This window comes from Hippoglossus stenolepis, chromosome 1 (assembly GCF_022539355.2).
Source record: "Hippoglossus stenolepis isolate QCI-W04-F060 chromosome 1, HSTE1.2, whole genome shotgun sequence".
NCBI classification, from domain to species: Eukaryota; Metazoa; Chordata; class Actinopteri; order Pleuronectiformes; family Pleuronectidae; genus Hippoglossus; species Hippoglossus stenolepis.
In genome coordinates, this window is record NC_061483.1 from 10,522,453 (window position 1) to 10,538,801 (window position 16,349).

The window sequence follows — 16,349 nt, forward strand, 5'->3', positions numbered from 1 at the left end:
CACACACGGAGCAGGAAATGAAAAGTTTATCTTGTAACATAACCACATAGCATACAAATCCATTTTTGGAAAACACATTTCATACGACTGCTTTTATTTTTGGTTGTTTTTAAATAGGATTTTTCACTGTTGAGGGAAGTTTAAAAACTGAAAAGGCAGACTTCTCTCAGCATCGTACACATACTGGCAGTTAAAGTGAAAAATAAAAACTAAAGAGAAGTTCAATATACAACAACAGATATTATTTAAAAAAAAACACATCAAGCTCTATATTCCGGCAGTCATTCGTCAGAAAACTGGAAAATGAAACATTACAGAGAGAAGTCAAATAGCACTGGAGCCCTTTTGGTATTTCTCAATCACAATGCTCCCGACATTCTTTATCTTTATTGAGTTTTGATTTGCTCAGCACCTATAAATTTAAATTAAAAACAGAGTACCTCATGATTGACAGTACTTAGATCCCTGGCTATTGCTCTCAGTCGCAAAAAAAAAAAAAAAGATTTCAAGAAATGAAAACGGTATGGATTTGTTGCTCAACCTTTTCTTTTAAAGAAGCAGATGAAATGAAGCGACTCAGATTACGGTTTAACTTTGGATCAACTTAAAATGTGCAGAAAACCTCAGTGAGCATAAGGTAGTGTTCGTTTTCTGTCTTCTATAAAGCATTGTACAGTCACATTATTTACATATTCAGTATTTTACAGCGCACTCTTTTCTTAACTCTCAGTAGCTTGTGTGGTGCGATTGATGCAGTGCTCTCTCTCCTTCATGGAGCGGGCCCCTTCCTGTGTCCCTGTGCTTCTGAGACTAATCTGTTGTCCGCCGCTCGTGTATGTGGCAGGTTTTTAACTGTGAGTGGGGGGGTTCTGAGGGAAAGAAGGGGCCTTCGTGATGAAGTTATATCGATGATTATTGAGAATCGGGGTGTCGGACAAGTCCTTTAACGGACTGTAATACTTCAAAATGCATAGTGTGTTAACTGCTCTGTTTGTGTGTCACAGCACTGCACCCCTGTGAAACGGTTGACCTGTCGAGAAGTTTGGGTTGGTTGTTTCTTGGCAGGCACGTGGTCGGTTTTTAAGGTTGCAGGCAGACATGGATTGCTGCTTCGATCGAGAAAATGGCTTCAGGTCGCAGTCCATTTCTACCTGCAACAATGTGCAAGGTTTTCTCTAGAGCACAAAGCTGTGCCTAATATCACGCCTGGTAGAGGACAAGATTTGGCTTAGAAGGAGCAAATAATATTTATTCAGTCCGCAATCGACTGATAAAACATTATACACCAAACACTCATGAAGATCTGAGCACCTAATTCCACATTCTCTCGGCTGATTTCTCAACTTTTTATTCGGTGCCTGTGTTCTTCCCCTATTTCATCGGATTCTGCATGAGGCTTTGATTATTTGAAGCTTTGTGAACGTGGGCCTCAGGTGAACTGGATGTAAGCAACATGACCTCAGCTCTATCAGCTGAGATGCTGCAGCTAAGAGTCATTTCCAGTCAGATCTGTATTTTGAGCACAGGATGCCAGGCGCAATAGGCTGACCCGAGACCAACCAGTTAACATATTACAGATAAGACCCTGTATGTTCCTGTGGGCTGACAAGGTTGTGATACATGGGCAGTTCTGAGGCAATGTTGTGCAGCATTTATTCCCATATCTTCTGCCTAGTGAAGGGGATGTTGACCACCGGCTGACTAACAACCCAACTAATTGACAATACTGTGAAAATCCCTGCACACACCTCTAGGCAGCAGTGTTGTCACAGTGGAAGGACAGGCTGATCCTGGGTTAAGGATCCACCTGCACCACAATACCTGGTCTAGTTTGTTTTTTTTACATTCCAATCTAAAAGATCTCCCCCACTGGTCAAATACTTTTATAAACATATTGGAAATCATCCCCATTGCCTCAATCAACTGCTTATGGATCAGTTTTGGCAGACTGACACGCTGGTCACTGGTGGGAGTCCAGCAGGGGGCAGGAGTGTGAGCGGATGTCATTGTGCTTATGGATGGCCTGGTCCAAGTCCAGAGGCCTTCCATTTACACTGACCTCCATGCAGCCGCTGTAGGGGGCTGAGACCAGTGTGGAAACCAACAGGACGTCATCTGAGGGATGAAACAACAACATGTGAACGAGTGTGGTGACAGTTTTTTCTCAGAATAACAATTTGGCAAAAAGCACAAAATCCTTATTATGTTTTCTTTCCAGTTTGAGGAATATTGCACAGTTGTGCAGAACGAAGGAAGCTGTGATTGAAATTTAAGTTTAATCAGAGGTTTGTAGGGCACACATTTTACTAAACAGCAGTAAATACAAGAATAACCAGCAATAACATATAAGAGAAAATGTCTGACGTTCATTTTAGTTTTTCAATGTGCATTTAATGAATGACCTAATTTCCACTTACTATAAAATAACTTAGAACAGCTTGGGAAAGCCTCTACTATTTCAATAATTAGAATTTTAAGTACTGATCATTTGTAAGACTGTTCTGGGTTCATCCAAATTACTCAGCATCAGAGGTTCCTCACAGAAGTGAGACAAACCAGTGTGTGACAGAAGTGCGAAATTAAGAGTCCTCTCTGAAACTTATCATCCTATTGTCACAGTTATATTTGACAGCGGGTGTTTATGTTGGATCAGAACATGAGAGAGAAATTCTGCTGTCGGGGAAAATTCAGTTCGGTAGAGCAACAGCCATTAGAATATATATATATATAAGGAAAAACAAAATTGCAGCTTTAATTCTCTTAATGTTGATTCAATTTAATGTAATTTTAGGTTCTAGGCCCCACGTTGGGCGCCATTTCTGCAGTGAGAGAACAGGAGCTTTTCTTGGGTCTTGATGAGCTGTTGCATTTATTTACTGACTAATAACCTAAACTGCAGATTGACCTGTGAACAGGCAAGATCATTTATGGGACAGGACACTGTTTCGAGATCTGATATAAGGAGAGATATGGCTTCCACATCGGTATTTTCTAACTGAGCATTAATGGAATGCAACTGGTATTTATCTTAGAATAACATCCTGCAAAGTGTGCACATAAACATGTGGGCCCTCACCAGGGATGCCTCCTAGGAAGGTGGTGGATTGAGAGAGGAGGTCGGTAGGAACTTCAGTGTCTTCACTTCTTCCAGCCTGGCCATCGACCAGCAGCAGCGTCTGGTTGCCCGTGATCGTCACCTGGATTTCATGACTCTCACCGTCACACAGTGGAGCGGGAGAGCTGGCGATGATGGCATCACCTGTAGACACCAGAACAAACTGAAGACACACAAAAAAGGTAAGTTTCCAAAACAAACATACAGTTTTTATACAAACTAATTTCGTACACATCTACTCACATCTCTCCATTCATCCATGCCAGGATGATAGTTGGCCAGAGCGATGGAGAGAGGGACTCTGTCCTGGTAAACAAGTGCAAACAGCACGCCAATAGCGATAGTTGGACGCAGGGTCAACTTGAGGCTCAGATTCTGTGATTCTGACGTGAGAACAGAAAGTCATGAACTTTGTCGACAAACAAGGCTGTTTACAAAAGTGTAGGCAATAATGTAAATCAACTTATAATGATCTAAACAAATGAAACATTGACTAACTGCTGCAGGAAGAAGCTAATTAAACTGAGTTATGCAAGCTTCAAACACGCTAACACACACGCTGTACCATAGCTGATGTTGAAGAGAGCGAAGCCTGTGCCGGGGTAATAAGCTCCAGGATTCTCTGTGCTGAAGCACTGCATGTTGTCGTTGGACCGAATGGTCTCTTGTATGGAGGAGTCTTCGCCCGTCAGCCACCGCCACTCCCTCATACAGCCGTCCAGACGAGGGTTCACCTGCAAAATGAACACAACATTTGAGGAAAATGTAAAGAACGTACGGTACAAATTCAAGAAAACACAAGAGCACATGCAAATAAACACCTGATTGACGAGGCCATCCTCTCTGAATGGGACTCCGCCCACGGTGAGGTTGAGTTCGTGCATGCCTTTCTTCAGTGTAAACAGATCACCATTCACTGCGATCTTCATGACGGCCTCCCTGTCGATCTTAATCACCAGACTCCGGCCCTGCTCCTCCACGGAGATCTGACGAGAAAACAGGACATTTGAGGAACTTTGGATCAGCTAATGAAGCTCCTGTAGACAGCGTTTTATTTTCCACAACGGCTGAAGCCTCCAACCTTTCTCCATTGACCATCATTGACGATTGGTCCGGTGCTGGTCACCCTGCTGACTGTGCCATACTTAAGCTGCAGCTCCAGCTTCCCGTGGTGCATCGCCAGCACGATCCAGGAACTGTTCAGGTGACCACCGGCAAAGAAAATCACCCCCTCAGGATCGTAGGTACGGAAGTCGAATTCTGCTGAGAAGCTGTGAGAAGAGGTGGAGATTGAGGGGAGTGTAGGTATGAGCATGTGTGTTTAAATGACAAAGGTTTGGTGGGAATACATCAGAAATATAAGAGAGAAAAAGACATTTAGTGACCAAAATAGTCTTATCTGCTACCCACTCTGATAATGCGGGTGGTATTTTCCTTCCTGCTAATATTAGAAATTATTTTTAGAATTAGCTGATTCAATTTCTCACGGTGACTATGCATGGTAAAAAACAAGTTTTCTTTTAAGACCTGCGATGAACTGTTCAAACCCCTTCATTTTCACTTTACGATAAACACTCATTAAAAACAAACATTTAAACAAGAACTTATAAAAGGTTTTGCCTGAAGCATTTTGTTTGAACTGCATTTTGAAAGGAGGTGAAAAAAAGTCAAGTGGGAGCATATTTCTGGTAAAAAGTTAATCCCCTTATCTTCTAAAGCATTTTAAAAACAACAAACATGCAGAAAGTTGGAAGACCTGTTTCAAGGTCAATACTTTCCCAATCGTAGTACTGGGATGTTTTGTTGCCAGAGTAATGTGAGACATTTCCAAACAAATTAGGCAAAAAGTAACGTTACTGGAGAAACTATTTTGTTCATTATTAGTTTAAGTTAAATAACCAGAATCATGGAACTGGAAAAGGTCAATCAATTGTTTTTTTATCTTGTCCATCTTTCTACTAACTCTGTAACTCGTGAATAAATGTGGAAGAGGTCCGACATGTATGTCAAAAGACAACAGTTGAAGTTATTATTATAGTTCAACACAGAACAACTTTCTCACCCAGTTTGAATCCTCCTACGGAAACGCAGCCTCACCACCGGCACGCCACTGAACATGCGGCCCAGGTAAAGAGAACGAGAGTTCCTCTTCAGAGACGGCGACAAACAGGGAGTTATAGTCTAAAGGAAAAAAAACAGACAAACAACAAACTGGAGATCATGCACGCTGCCACATCAAGAGAACCACACAAGTTTACCAAAGCTGCATCTCCACTCATACAACAGGTTTCTGCAGGTTCACCAAGTTCAATTGAGACTTTTAATATAGGAAAGGAAGCAAAAACATGTTTAATGACCCTACCAGTCAAAATATGACTGTTACAACAATCCTTCTTTTACTTTACAGGAGTGTGACATTTCCCAGCATCTGGCATTCACTCATAAAAACAGTTTTACCTTCAGTGCTGCCAATGGCAGGCAAGAGAAAATATCTCAGTTCTCTTTTGAGACCTTCCCTCTCCGAAATGTATAAAAGATCATGAAAGTTGTTTCTAGTTTTATATATCTTTTACAACTAGCGTGGAAGCTGAAATCTGAAATGGCTGCTCAATATACAACAGTTAGTGTATTTCACCTTACAGCTCCAGAGGTCCTGGCCCAGCTTCATGCCCTGTCGACCATCACAAAAGCATCGGAAACTCCCGGGAGTGTTCAGACACTCCTCTGCACACACACCTGTCAAGCACTCATCCACATCTGAAGAGCAACAGAGCAGGATGGAGAAAAATTAAAGAGAAGGAGGGATGAAAGTGACTACTGAGGTACAAAGAGTTTCAGAGCAACAGACCGTTCTGTAAGTTAACAAAGTCCCATCATTGGTGGAATTAGTCAAAACATGAACCTCCGAGGATCAGAAAAACATCACAGGAATGTATGAAAGAAAAATCTGTCTTATCAGGGAATGCAAACAACACTCGAGTCAAGTGGTCTTTGACGATGACGGGGTAGTGTCTCTCTGCTCCGTGTATAACCTTACATGGCCATGAGGACCTTGTCTATAATTACTGTTATTTCTCTGAGGAGAGACATGGAGGTTATGAAAAGTCTGGTTTCCACAGCAGAGCGCAACAGGGCACAGAAGTGACTGATGACTTTTCCATGTTGTCAGTAACAAATATAAATTTTATCTTACTGTTATCTTATTGAATAAAAATACATGGCTTTTTCGTGGGAAAACAAAATCCTCCTTGTTTATTTAAATATAGACTGAGCAGTTTTTAATGTTTCCTACTATTAATTCTGTGGAGAACAAGGATTTATCCTGTTTGATATATACAAGAACAGATTTGTATAGTTTGAGCTTCTCATTACACTCAGCTCCAGGATTATGGGAAGAGTGTGATTGTAACATCAACATCAACTATATAAAAAGATGGACAACATCTCCACTTCCAGAAATTAAGCCAAAATATCCTGTTTGAATTCTGCCATCTTGCACATTTGTCTTGGCAGTACTGATTGGGGGATGGAGCCGTGGCAGTGAGATCCTGCTGATACCTGTGCTTGACCAATCATGAGTCAGCTGTCAATCGTGATGTTTCACCCCATTCTTATAGCATCAAATAACAAATTAAAACAAAACTTATCAGAAAGATTAACACTTGAATTAACACCAGAGAGATTACAACTACCTAAAATAACAGAAACCATCTTTTAAGTAAAAATGTATTTGACATATTTTGATTTTGAGTTTGCTCAATGTCCAATTACTTAACATGGAGGAGGCGAGATTGACCTGTACTGCAGCCATTGAACAAATTTAACACAAAGAGACATTGACCTGTTACCTACTTAAACAGTGTCTGCAAATGTCTTTGCATTCCTTTCCTGACCTCGCAACACAGCTGCACGAATTCCCGCTGAGCCTGAAGCTGCTCCTCACTTACTTTTCATCAAACTGTGTGTGACTTTCTTCTAATGTGCGTGTGCGTGTGCGTGTGCGTACACTTACCAACACATGTCTTGGTTTCGTTGTCGTAGACATAGCCGGCATCACACAAGCACTCATAGCTGCCGTCCTTATTCTCACACCGCGCTGTTCCACACACACCTGCGTCCTCACACTCATTCACATCTGAAAGACACAAACTGTGGTCACAGCTGGACAAGACTGATGGAGATTCAATAAAACCAAGATGACCTTAACATAAACCCCCCTGCTGGAAAAACATGATCTAATCATTTGTGTATATAAAAAAAAGGAGACCTACCAACAAAAGTATTAGAAATAACAACCAAAGTTATAGGGTAATAATAATAATAAACTCAGAGACTGAAGTCGTAAATTTACAAGGCAAACTCTGCAGGACCTACATGAATACAGTTGTTAGGTTATGTGCATCTGTGGTTTGTGGCTTACCATTACACATCTGGCGTCCTACCAACATGTATCCTTGGTGACAGGAGCAGCGGTAACTGCCCATAGTGTTGTTGCACTCGTGATCACACCCTCCGTTTCTCTTGCTGCACTCGTCGACATCTGCGAATAGGATGGTCGTGCAGTCAGCGTGAGCGCAGGGAAAAACATCATCATGGGCTGTGCACAGCATTAGGTTGTTAGGCGTGTGTTAAGATTTCCCATAGCAGGCAAATTCAGGATCCAAATGTACTTAACGAGACCAGTTGTAAAAGTTCACATTTGACATTCTGAATTGTTGGTTTGATACAGGTTGAAAAGCTGACATAAATACCCTATGAATTAGTGCTTTGTTAAAACGGCTTACAAGTAACTGACACACTGTGGCAGAGTGTTTTAGAAGCAGTGCGGTTGTCAAGTGGAAAAGGCTCGGACCGAGTTCGACTGAATCGGCTTTGGTTTCCTCTCACGGTAAGGTGGCAGGATGAGTCAGAGTGGAAATGTGTGGAATGATGGCCGTGCCATAAATCAGACAAACATGGTTCTCCCTCACAGTGTGTGTGTGTTTTTAAGTTATGTATGTTTTCCTGTTCCGTTTATACACTTAATATTTGAAAATCTGTCCTTTGAAAGTGAAATCTTTGCTCTGAATTTCACTTTTTCTCAGAGGAGATACAGATGTATATACAGAGAAACTAGCTTTGACTCTGTACAGAGACTCGCTCGGTTTCTGACGTGAACTCTGTGACCACAGTTCCCGTTCATAGAGTTCATATTGATGTGACACACAATTCACACATCATTAACAACAGCGGTGGCGGCAGCAGCAGCAGCAGCAGCAGCAGCAGCAGCAGCAGCAGCACTGGGTTGCTAAATATTCACCTCAACAATAACAGCTGCAGTAATTATAATAAAATAAAAACTAGAAAACTAAAATGGAGTTTAGCAAGGGTAAATAAATTCCAGCACCACTGAGATGTAAAATGATGATAAATATCAAATATAGGACTAATAAAAGTGAGGGATAGAGCTCTTTCTCTCAGTGGACAGGGCAGGGATTGGCTGTCAGAACCAAGGTCACAGTGTTGACATCTACCCAGTGACACTGGACGTGACACTGAATGACGGGGCAAAAATTCAACCTCTGCTCCTCTCTCGCACGCAATTTTTTCCTGCTATACATTTTCTCTCTTTTCAAAGTCGAGGATGACGATACCTTTCTCACATCTGGCGCCCATCCAGCCTGTAAAACAGTGACACAGGAAGTCGCCCTTTTTGTCCTCGCAGCGCACCGTACCTCTGGCGTTACAGGGAGAGGGAGAGCACTGGTCTGGTATATCTTCAAGAGAGAGGAAAAACAAAGACAGACACATGCAAGGAATTAAGTGTCATCATTGTTTTGTGGTGGGTACAAACCGGATGTGCTCAGTACATGTGATTGTAAAGTGATACCAGATAGACGAAGGGCATCTCTGATGTTCTGCATATCAGGACATCAATATAAATAGCCTAATGCTGGCTAAGCCCTCCTGCCAGAGATGCCCTAGTTCAGTCCTTCCCAGCATACCTGACCTCCAGCGCTCAAGAAGAAATGGATGTTTGTATCTGTATTCAACTATCTCTTCATTTAGGTTTGTCCTGTTTCTGTTAAATAGTTTCACTTGAGTTCTCTCCAAACTTGTGTAAGTGAGCTTGTGTAAATCTTTTCTCTCCCCCTACAGTTTCATTTTCCTAGAAGAGGAGTTTTGAGTTCTCGACAAGTCCGGGCATGTTAGCTGCAGCTCAGAAAGAGAGAGTTACAGTCAGGGACAGTGCCTGGAGAATATGAGGGGAGCAAGAGAGTGAGAGTTCCCATCAGCAAGCAAATCATTTTCCATTTGGTGATAATACAATGCATTGTTGTATCTTAATTAATATATATTAACTACATATAGACACTAGATGTTTTGCATCAATTACAAGAAGCAGATGTATAAAGCTGCATTTCTGCCAGATTTTACTGCCTATTTATACCAACAACAAATGAATGGATACTGAGTTGTCATTTAGAAAGTGAAGAACATACTGATGATTAATTTAATTAATATTTTCAAAGGCATCACATAAATGCACTGCTTTCAGCAAAAGGATGAGTCATGTAATTCATCCCAGTCATAAACAGCAATATTGACAATCAGTGAATGTAAGTCCTTGTATTTGTGTACATCATTATTCATAATTGTGATATGAAATGGAAAATGGAAAATATTTTTTATGGATGCAACTAAGATAGGGATAGCAGATAAAGGAAATAGATGCAGGAAGTATTGAAAGAATAAACTCTTTCTGTTGTGACTACAAATAAATAAACTTTTGTGATGTTGGTAGCATGGTCTATAAAATCAAATAATTAGTATTTGTGGAATCTGCTTTTTGACACTGGTTTACCACCCACCACTAAACAAATACTGGTTTACCACCCACCTCTTGACTTAAACAGATGACAGGGGGACAGAGATTCGCAGTGAGAGAGAAAGATGGTGTGCTGAATGATAAGCCAAAAAAAAAAAAAGAACCACCGTATCTTTAAGTGCCACGATGCTGCAGCTGAGTCATGGAACCAACACCCCCCACCCCACCCCTCTCCCAGCTTCCTCGGCCAATCGCAGCGAAGCCGGGTCGGTGCCGGTCTCTTGTATCCTGATGCAGCATAAAATCCTGTGCTCCACTCACGACCGACGTTTGATTCACGTCACTCTCGCACGCTGAGCCAGCTCACGGAGGAGCTGGTGCAGTCACCCGGAGAGAGAGAGGGAGGGAGTGTGTGACGTTGTGAGGGGTGTGTTGCTCATTCACCAATGTGCGGCATCACTGTGGTGCAATGTTACCGAAAGCTACCTGCTGGGATCACGCACATATGGTGCGCTCCCTTCAACGTCAGAGACACGCCGCAGGAGGTGACCTGGAGATGACGCAAAAAAAATCCAGCATTTTTTCATCATCCTTTCATCATTATATTTCCTTTTTTACACTTGGAGAGTGTGTGTGCCGGCATGTGACTGCAGAGCAATGATACTGCAGTGTAGCCCAACCCTGCACTACACCTAGGTAGCTCCCTCTGGAAGTAGTGATACTTGCACAGTGAAAAATGAGAGGGGAAGGGGGAGAAAAAAAGCAGCATCTATAAACTTCTATAATCAGCCTTAATGTGAAGTTGACAGACAGATAAGTAAGGGTGTTAAAAAAACCTACTGTGGACACACGTGACCAGATCCTGTTTCTTCTTTTCTGAGTCTCCAAACTTGTCCATGCAGGCTAGAGAGAGACAAAAGTGAAGAAATTTAATGAGGTGATTACAAACGTATAACCAGAAAATCTGGCTGTTATGAGTAGAGATGAAGGGTTTGTGTCAAAATGAAAACTTACCTAAATACTTTGGATAAAAGTAGTCCTAAATCAGGGAGAAGAGAGGGATAAAGTTACTAAGGTGCATAAAGAAGAATCTAAACAGAGCATGATAATCCAAACAGATGCTTACAACTAGTAGGGATGTCTCCGCTAATGCTTGACACAATCTTAGGATTTGGTTTCGTTTTGAACCAGAACTCTGTGCTCACACTCACAGCCGGGAAGAGCAATTCATAAATAATCATTAATTTCAAGTGTGGCATTGGTCCATGTGCTGTAGGTGTCTGTGTGTTATATCGAGACAGAGCTTATAGAGTGATTACTGTAATCTGTGTGTGTGTGTGTTCTTTCTCTAATGGGTGCGGCCTTTTGCCAGGGGCTTCCTGAAAATTCTCTGCATTCCGAATACTTGGAGCATCCCTCTCTCCTCCTGGCTGCAGTTTTCAAAATTTTGGGAAAAGGAACAGAGGAAAGAGACTTTAGGGAGCTTATGCTGCAGTACGAACCAGATGCAGCAAGCTGAGGTGTACAAAAAAAAAAAAGAAAAAAAAGAATCAGCAATCGTTTGAAAGTTGTGCTAAAGCCAGACACATGAAGCCTGATTATAACCCCAATGGGATTGCTGATTCGTGACAGTAGTAGAGCAAGTTTTGGGTGATTAGTAAGCGTAATACTCAGTTGGGACACCTTATTATTGATTATCTGTCCCTCTGGAAAAGTCAGTTAACAGATGAGAGTCCAGAAACTTGGAGTAATCGCTTTTGTTGCCAGTATCTGGGAACACCCCTCTCTCTCTCTCTCTCTCTCTCTCTATCTGCAGTAGGAGAGCTGCAGTAGAAGAAAATGCAGAGTCAGAGACGGGTTTTTTAGAATGAATAATGCAGCTATGAATGAGACTGCAGCTTTCTGTCACGACATGGTAGACAAGCTACAGGCGTTCAAACGCTGCCACGCCGGTGATGCGCGTCCAGCGTCACCTAGCTTCACCTTTTCCCCTGAACCCAGCTCTACTCCACGTTTAATCCTCCCTCCGACGGCTTCCATGTCTCCGCACTTGGATAATCTTACGAATAATCTGAGTCATCGATTGCCTCATTCCCTCGCTCTCTGCCACCATTCGCAGTGTCTAAAGTGAGTAAAGGGCGACTGTTAAAGAGTGGCAGAGGCTTCACCGGCACTATGCTAACAAACACTCCCTGTGCGCACAGTTTAAACTTGTTCTGAATCCCTGACTTACAAATCATGCAATTAAACTGACAAAATGCAAAAATAAAAACATTTAGCACTGCCAGAATTTACTTGTTGCTCATATTTCTTGACAGCTGACATTTTGAAGATGTTCGGGCAGGAGCCTGCACCACAACTTATCTTGTTGATTAACAAAACACACACGCTGACACATGCAACATACCACACACAGACGTCTGCTTTAAGAATTAAGAAGTACGAATTAAAGGTCTTAAGCTAATGAATGTTTACACTTCTTGGCCCAAAAGCTGTTGCACGTTTTCTGACACACTGGGTTATTTATATCTCTGGATCTGATTTGCATAATTAGCACAAGTAGTATTAAGCAGGATTATGTATTCACATGGACAGAGGCTGATTCGCGCATTCTTGAATCCAGAAGGGAAACTAATCGGCAGTAAATATTCCTGAGCACACAAGGCGCGATGGATTTGGTTTGTTGGTAAACGGAAATGAGAAAAACAGGGGGGGAAGCATGTATACAGATTAGTGAGGCAATGTGCATTAGTGGGAGTTGAATGAAACTGCTCATCAGCTCCTAAAGAGACCAATCAGAGGGGTTTGTTTGCATCATTCACGTGCACTCGTGTGTAAGGATATGTAGTCGTGGACATGTGCAGACGGTTCAGATGTTGAGATGGAGAAGAGATATCCAGGTGTTTCCTATTTTTGGCAGGAACATAAGCCGAGCAGATCTCCAGCAGACGGAGCCACTTTTAGCAAATGGAAGACATAAGTGACTATGTACAGGGATAGCAGTGTCTTCACTAATACTGTACTTTCACAAATTCCAGCCTAGTCACACCGACTCAATGTCTGCCACAGAAACAAACGACAACAACATCCCAAGTCCTTGACATGGAAATGTTATGTGTACTGATGGCTATCAGCGATCTGGACTTATTGGAGCATGAACATCACCAGCCCAGACAGTGAATCATTAGTCTAGTGTCACATTGCATTCATCAGTTTGCTGTCAATATGAAACCAACCAACCTCGCAGCCTTATGGAAGTTACATTATATATTGTAATAGTGACAATGGTGTTTTGAAGATCTAATAATTCAGTTTTTTGGTGCCTAAGGAGAAGAGGGGTGTTTGTTTGGGGTCATTGGGAACTACATGCAACCTTGACTGAAAAAACAAAACATTTAAGTTTCGTTTTGACGCTACACACAGGGGCAGATCCAGAGGTGGGGCCAGGGGGGCATTGAAGTACACAATGTCCTTGAACAAGGAACAAGTTTCAAAATCTGTTCAATGAATGCCAACACAATTGGGTCCGGACTTTCTCGGGAGGTTGCCAATGTCATACGAACAACGCAGCGGGAGACTCTGTGATCAGACGTGTTCACAACAACACAGCAATGGCCGGAGTGTTAATGTGACCGGTGGCGCAACAGGCAGGGGCAGGATGTAACACATCAATTCTGCTGCGGGGTTCATATTTTTGTTTACAGCACATCCACACTGGCGTTGACTCTTATCACCAAACGCTCTCTTGACATCTTCGTTAAGGTCTTCTACGTGTGTGTCATCTGCTGTGTTCACACATCTACTTCTCCTGGATTGCTACAGACATTATACTAGGAGATCAGGCAGAAACTACGGAGCGTCTCACTCGGACATTTGCGTTCACTCATGCACCTCCTCTGGTGAAAATACTGAGGTACTGCGGAGTCCAGTGCATGCCCCTTTGGAGAATGTCAGGAGATTATCAAGAACTCAGTGCATGTCGGAAAGCGGCTTCAGACATTTGCGGTCTCACAGACAGCCCCTCTGGAGAATGTCAGGAGATTATCCAGAGTTCAGTGCGTATCTGAAAGCAGCTTCAGACGTTTGCATTCTCACAGACAGCCACTTTGGAGAATGTCAGGAGATTATCCGGAGTTCAGAGCATGTCGGAAAGCAGCTTCAGACGTTTGCGTTCTCACAGACAGCCCCTTCGGAGAATGTCAGGAGATTATCCGGAGTTCAGAGCATGTCTGAAAGCAGCTTCAGACGTTTGCGTTCTCACAGACAGCCACTTTGGAGAATGTCAGGAGATTATCCGGAGTTCAGAGCATGTCGGAAAGCAGCTTCAGACGCTTATGCTTCACAGACAGCCCCTTCGGAGAATGTCAGGAGATTATCCGGAGTTCAGAGCATGTCTGAAAGCAGCTTCAGACGTTTGCGTTCTCACAGACAGCCACTTTGGAGAATGTCAGGAGATTATCCGGAGTTCAGAGCATGTCGGAAAGCAGCTTCAGACGTTTGCGGTCTCACAGACAGCCCCTTCGGAGAATGTCAGGAGATTATGCAGAGTTCAGAGCATGTCTGAAAGCAGCTTCAGACGTTTGCGTTCTCACAGACAGCCACTTTGGAGAATGTCAGGAGATTATCCGGAGTTCAGTGCGTATCTGAAAGCAGCTTCAGACGTTTGCGGTCTCACAGACAGCCCCTCTGGATAATGTCAGGAGATTATCCAGAGTTCAGTGCATGTCTGAAAGCAGCTTCAGACGCTTGCGGTCTCACAGACAGCCCCTCTGGATAATGTCAGGAGATTATCCAGAGTTCAGTGCGTGCCGGAAACCAGCTTCAGACATTTGCGGTCTCACAGACAGCCCCTTCGGAGAATGTCAGGAGATTATGCAGGCTTCAGTGCGTGTCTGAAGCGGCTTTAATGAATCAGGATGGATGTCGGTCATACAGTTGCCCCCTCTGTGAAGACCCATCTAGAAAAATCCTAGATGGCTAGAATCCTCTGGCTGTATAAAGAAGTGAAGTACTCACAGTCTCCGGGTCGTTCTCAAACACCTCCCTGGCCTCCTCCTTGGTGCACCTCTCCTCCACGCACTCCCTCTCCAAGTGGCCCTGCTTCGTCTCCTCGAACACTTGGTTGGCTCTCCGGTGTCTGCTCAGGAACTGGTTCGCCTCCTCAGGGGACAAGGAAACTAAAAATAGAAGAAGAAGAAGAAAACTAAATACACGGTGTTCATGAAGGCAGCAGGGGGCAAGGAAGGGGTCAAACAGCTCGGGGGAGTTCGGGGACATCTGCGGCTCCCAAAAAAGAAAAGAAAACATTGGAGGGAGGTTGCGAAACATCAGCAGTTGATGACTTTGATAAATCAGCAGCAACACAAATGTCAAAGGGGGAATTAGCAGGGTTAGCTAGCCACCTAGCATGTGAGTGTTTACTTACTGCCGCCGGAGCAGCGGACACCCAGCAGCAGGATTAGCAGGGCGGCCGATGAGAGGGACTGGGTCGGGGTCAGCCGCATTGTTCAGCCGCTGTGTCTGCGCCAAGCTCCGGAAACTTTCTCCTGTCCCGTTCCCTGCCTCCTCCTCCGCTTCTCCTCTGTGTCTCTCTCCCCCCCCCCCAACGCGTCTCTCAATGTCACCACTGTCCGCACCCGAGGAAACACTGCAGGTATTCAGGTGGATCCCGTTAACGTTTTTTTTCAGATGCGGGTTTAATTCACCGCCGCCGGAAGGTTGCGAGCTAAACTGTGCGGTGCTTCTCCCGCATTAACTACCACCGACCTCGTTTTCTTTTTGACTTTCACTTGCGGTTCAGCTCGTCCCCCATTGCGGGCTTTACTTTAGTTTCCCGAGCCTCCTCTCTGCCTGTCTCCGCTCCGGTGCTCGGTGCTCGGTGGCCGGACTCAGTCTGCTGCACGCCTCGGCTGCAGCTGCCTCGGGAGGGGGAGTATCTGAGTGTGGGCAGGAGTTTGTCAGTGATGCAGCCCCACTGTTACCACTCATGGCCGGAGCCACCTCGAAACAGGGGTCCTGGGGCAACAAAAGTGCTGTTGGGCCCCCCCACCACCACACATAACTTGTTTTTAACAAGTAGGAAACCGAATGAGAATTCATTATTTATGAAAAAATACCAAACAAGGTAACTTATTCCGGATTCTCAAGTGGTGGCAGAGAGAGCCACTGAAATTCACATTTTTATCATCCTAACACAAATTCACATTTCATTACATACATGTCATCTTAGCTGACGCCAGAGCGACTTACAATCAGTGCATTCAACACTCAATGCATCGCAAATTAAGAAATGATGGTGATTTAATACCCATCCAATTCTGTGTGATTAGTTTTAATGCCACGATACGTAGAATGGTGTATAGGTATGCATACCCTTCCTTCCTGCAGCCAGCCACCAGGTGGCGACGAGAAACCTTGGCTTCACTT

General features: G+C 43.5%; 1 protein-coding gene across 1 annotated transcript; it reads right to left on the bottom strand.

Moving 5' to 3' along the window:
• Positions 1-11: 11 nt before the first annotated feature.
• Positions 12-15,879, bottom strand: gas6 (growth arrest-specific 6). Its single transcript, XM_035157952.2, has 15 exons — positions 15,349-15,879; positions 14,940-15,100; positions 10,938-10,962; positions 10,764-10,826; positions 8,749-8,871; positions 7,536-7,655; positions 7,128-7,250; positions 5,751-5,872; positions 5,178-5,296; positions 4,197-4,386; positions 3,937-4,101; positions 3,681-3,849; positions 3,359-3,498; positions 3,077-3,278; positions 12-2,115 (listed from the first exon to the last, which is right to left on the bottom strand). The coding sequence occupies exons 1-15, from the start codon at positions 15,425-15,427 to the stop codon at positions 1,961-1,963; spliced, it is 1,956 nt and encodes a 651-aa protein (XP_035013843.1). The 5' UTR covers positions 15,428-15,879; the 3' UTR covers positions 12-1,960.
• Positions 15,880-16,349: the final 470 nt, after the last annotated feature.

Bases quoted from the DNA above. Each gene is read 5' to 3' on its own strand.
- gas6 (XM_035157952.2), bottom strand. From the start codon at position 15,427: ATGCGGCTGACCCCGACCCAGTCCCTCTCATCGGCCGCCCTGCTAATC. The intron at 10,827-10,937 runs GTAAGTTTTCAT...GTCTCTCTCTAG, and splicing joins CTTTTATCCAAAGTATTTAG to CCTGCATGGACAAGTTTGGA. The intron at 2,116-3,076 runs GTGAGGGCCCAC...TTCATCCCTCAG, and splicing joins CTTCCTAGGAGGCATCCCTG to ATGACGTCCTGTTGGTTTCC.